This window comes from Heterodontus francisci, chromosome 10 (assembly GCF_036365525.1).
Source record: "Heterodontus francisci isolate sHetFra1 chromosome 10, sHetFra1.hap1, whole genome shotgun sequence".
Classification (NCBI taxonomy): domain Eukaryota; kingdom Metazoa; phylum Chordata; class Chondrichthyes; order Heterodontiformes; family Heterodontidae; genus Heterodontus; species Heterodontus francisci.
In genome coordinates, this window is record NC_090380.1 from 88,345,982 (window position 1) to 88,348,984 (window position 3,003).

General features: G+C 41.1%; 1 protein-coding gene across 5 annotated transcripts in view; it reads right to left on the reverse strand.

The window, feature by feature from the left end:
• Nucleotides 1-2,709, reverse strand: part of adgrg7.1 (adhesion G protein-coupled receptor G7, tandem duplicate 1) — a 91,404-nt gene extending 88,695 nt beyond the window's left edge. For all 5 annotated transcript variants that reach the window (XM_068040978.1, XM_068040980.1, XM_068040982.1 and 2 more), the window contains exon 1: nucleotides 2,570-2,709. In XM_068040978.1, the coding sequence (XP_067897079.1) occupies nucleotides 2,570-2,681 (112 nt within the window). In that variant the 5' untranslated portion in view covers nucleotides 2,682-2,709. The remainder of the gene's footprint in view (nucleotides 1-2,569) is intronic.
• Nucleotides 2,710-3,003: the final 294 nt, after the last annotated feature.

Genomic DNA, 3,003 nt, shown 5'->3' on the forward strand with positions numbered 1-3,003 from the left:
TAAACTGCTCAATCTCTCTTCATAAGACAAACCCCTCATCTTTGGAATCAATCTAGTGAACCTCCTCTGAACTGCCTCCAATGCAACTACATCCCTCCTCAAGTAAGGGGACCAAAACTGTATGCAATACTCCAGGTGCGGTCTCACTGATGCCTTGTAAAGTTGCAGCAACATTTCCCTACTGTTATACTCTGTTCCTTTAGCAATAAATGTCAAAATTCCATTTACCTTCCTTATTACCTGCTGCACCTGCATACTAGTTTTCTGTGATTCATGCACAAGGAAACCCAGATCCCTCTGCACCAAAGCACTCTGAAGTTTCTCTCCATTTAGATAATAATTTGCCTTTCTATTCTTCCAATCAAAATGGATAACCTCACACTTATCCACATTAACTCCATCTGCCAGATTTTGGCCCATTCTCCTAACCTATCCATATCCATTTGTAAATTTCTTATTTCTTTATTGCAACTTACTATCCCACCTGTTTTAGTGCCATCTGCAAATTTGGCTATAGTACCTTCTATCCCGGCATCCAAGTCATTAACATAGATTGTAAATAGTTGGGACCCCCAGGACCAAATCCTGTGACACCCCACTAGTTACATCTTGCCAACCAGAAAAAGACCCATTTATCCCGACTCTCTCTTTTCTGTTGGTTAGCCAAACCTCTATCCAAGCTAATAAATTGCCTCTAACCCCATGTGATCTTATCTTGTGTATTAACCTTTTGTGCAGCACCTTATCAAATGCCTTCTGGAAGTCCACATATACTACATCTACAGGATCCCTATTATCCACTTTTCTTGTTACATCTTCGAAGAACTCTAGCAAAGTAGCCAAACATGATTTACCCTTCATAAAGCCATGCTGACTCTGATGGATAGCGTTTTGACTTTCTAAATGTCCTGTATTACTTCCTTTATAATGGATTTTAACAATTTCCCAACAACAGATGTTAATCTAACTGGTCTATAGTTTCCTACTTTCTGCCTCCCTCTTTTTGAATAAAGGACGTTATATTAGCATTTTTCCAATCCACTGGAACCTTCCCCGCATCCAGGGAGTTTTGGAATATTATAACCGCTGCCACGTCCTTTAAGACCCGAGGATGTAGGCCATCAGGCCCTGGGGACTTGTCTGCCTTCAATCCCAATAGTTTGCTCAGTACTTTTTACCTAGTGATGATGATTGTTCTAAGTTCCTCCCTTTCTATAATTTCTTGTTACCATTGGGATGGTATTAGTGTCCTCCAACGTGAAAACTGAGGCAAAATACGGATTTAGTGTCTCCGCTATTTCTGTGTTTCCCACTATTAACACGCCAGTCACATCCTCCAAGGGACCAACATTCACTTTAGCTACTCTCTTCCCTTTTATATACTTATAGAGCTTTTGCTATCCGTTTATCTTGCGCTAGTTTTCTTTCATAATTTACTCTGTTTATTACTTTTTTGGTAACCTTTGTTGATCTTTAAATGTTTCCCAATTTTCCAGCCTGCCACTGCCCTTTGCAATATGGTATGCCTTAGTTTTTGTCTTTGTTATCCTTAATTTCCTTGCTTAGCCATGGTGTTTTCCCCCCTCTTACAATCTTTCTTCATCTCTGGAATATATTTTAGTTGGGAGGAATTGAATATCGCCTTACACATCTGTCGCTGATCATCAACTGTCCTACCTTTTAGTCTTCCTGCCCAGTCCACTAGGGCCAAATTAGTCCACTTGCCTATGTAATTACCTTTGTTTAACTCCAGAATGCTAGTGTGGGACTCAGTTTTTCACCCTCAAATCCTGGAACTTACTCCCTAACAGTTCCGAAGAAGGGTCACTGACCCGAAACGTTAACTCTGCTTCTCTTTTCACAGATGCTGCCAGACCTGCTGAGTGGTTCCAGCATTTCTTGTTTTTAGTTCAGATTTCCAGCATCCGCAGTATTTTGCTTTTACCCTAACAGAACAGGATGTGTAACTACAGCACGTGGGCAGCAGTGGTTCTAGGTGGCTCACCTTCTCAAGGGTAATTAGGGAAGGACAACAAATGCTGGCCTTGCCAGCGAAACTCACATCCCATGAACAAATTTTTTTAATAAGATGCTGCCTTTTATACTTTAAATTCAGATCGACAGTGAAACCTTCAGTTCCCTTGGATCACTAGTTTTTCGTTTAATGTCTCCACATTGAGCTGCTCTTGTGAGATCATTGAACCACTCTTTGCATTGAACCCAGGTCCTAGTGATGTTGCTGGTAGCACTGACCCTTTCAGGCATCTCTGTCTGGGCCTGCTTCATTCTAGCATTCAGGACATCCTAATAGGAATAGCTTCTTCTGCCTTGCTCTCATTTCCTCTATTAGGGCATGGAGGGAGATATCCGCAAAGTGAGAAGGAGCTCTTTAACTCATCTGTCTCTCAAAAAAGTCTTCCACAGTCCCTCAACAATAAATCCAAGCATGGCAAGGAACTGGAGATCAGTGACACCAATACAATTGTACTCCAGCATGAGTCAGCAATTTCAGGAGACGAAGGTAGGGGAAAAAATTGGTCAGGAAAAACAATGCATCTATACTTCTTACCTGATTTAAATTTGGGTGCAAGCTGCCAGAAGCAGGCACCCCAAAGACCCGCAGTAGCAAGGCTACAGAGAACTCCAATCAGCACCTTGCGGTCACACTTCAGATGAAGCATGTTGATCCTTGTGCCCACTGTTCAACTGTCTTTCTTTAATAAACAAGTTATTAAGTGTAGCTACAAGCTGTTTCTCATAGGTCCTGTTACACATTAACTGCTTCACTTCCCCTCTGAATCTTGAGAGGTTTACATCTGATTAAACTAGGAGAAAATTTTTTAACGATGAACCATAACCGTGTTGACATGTACACAGCTGTTAGTATCTTCAGATTATTAGACTTACCAATACCCTTTATGTGCAGTTGAGATCAAATCAAATTGGGACATGCCTGATAAACATTGACTCTGGACAGTAAACCTTCAACAGTGAAATATTAAC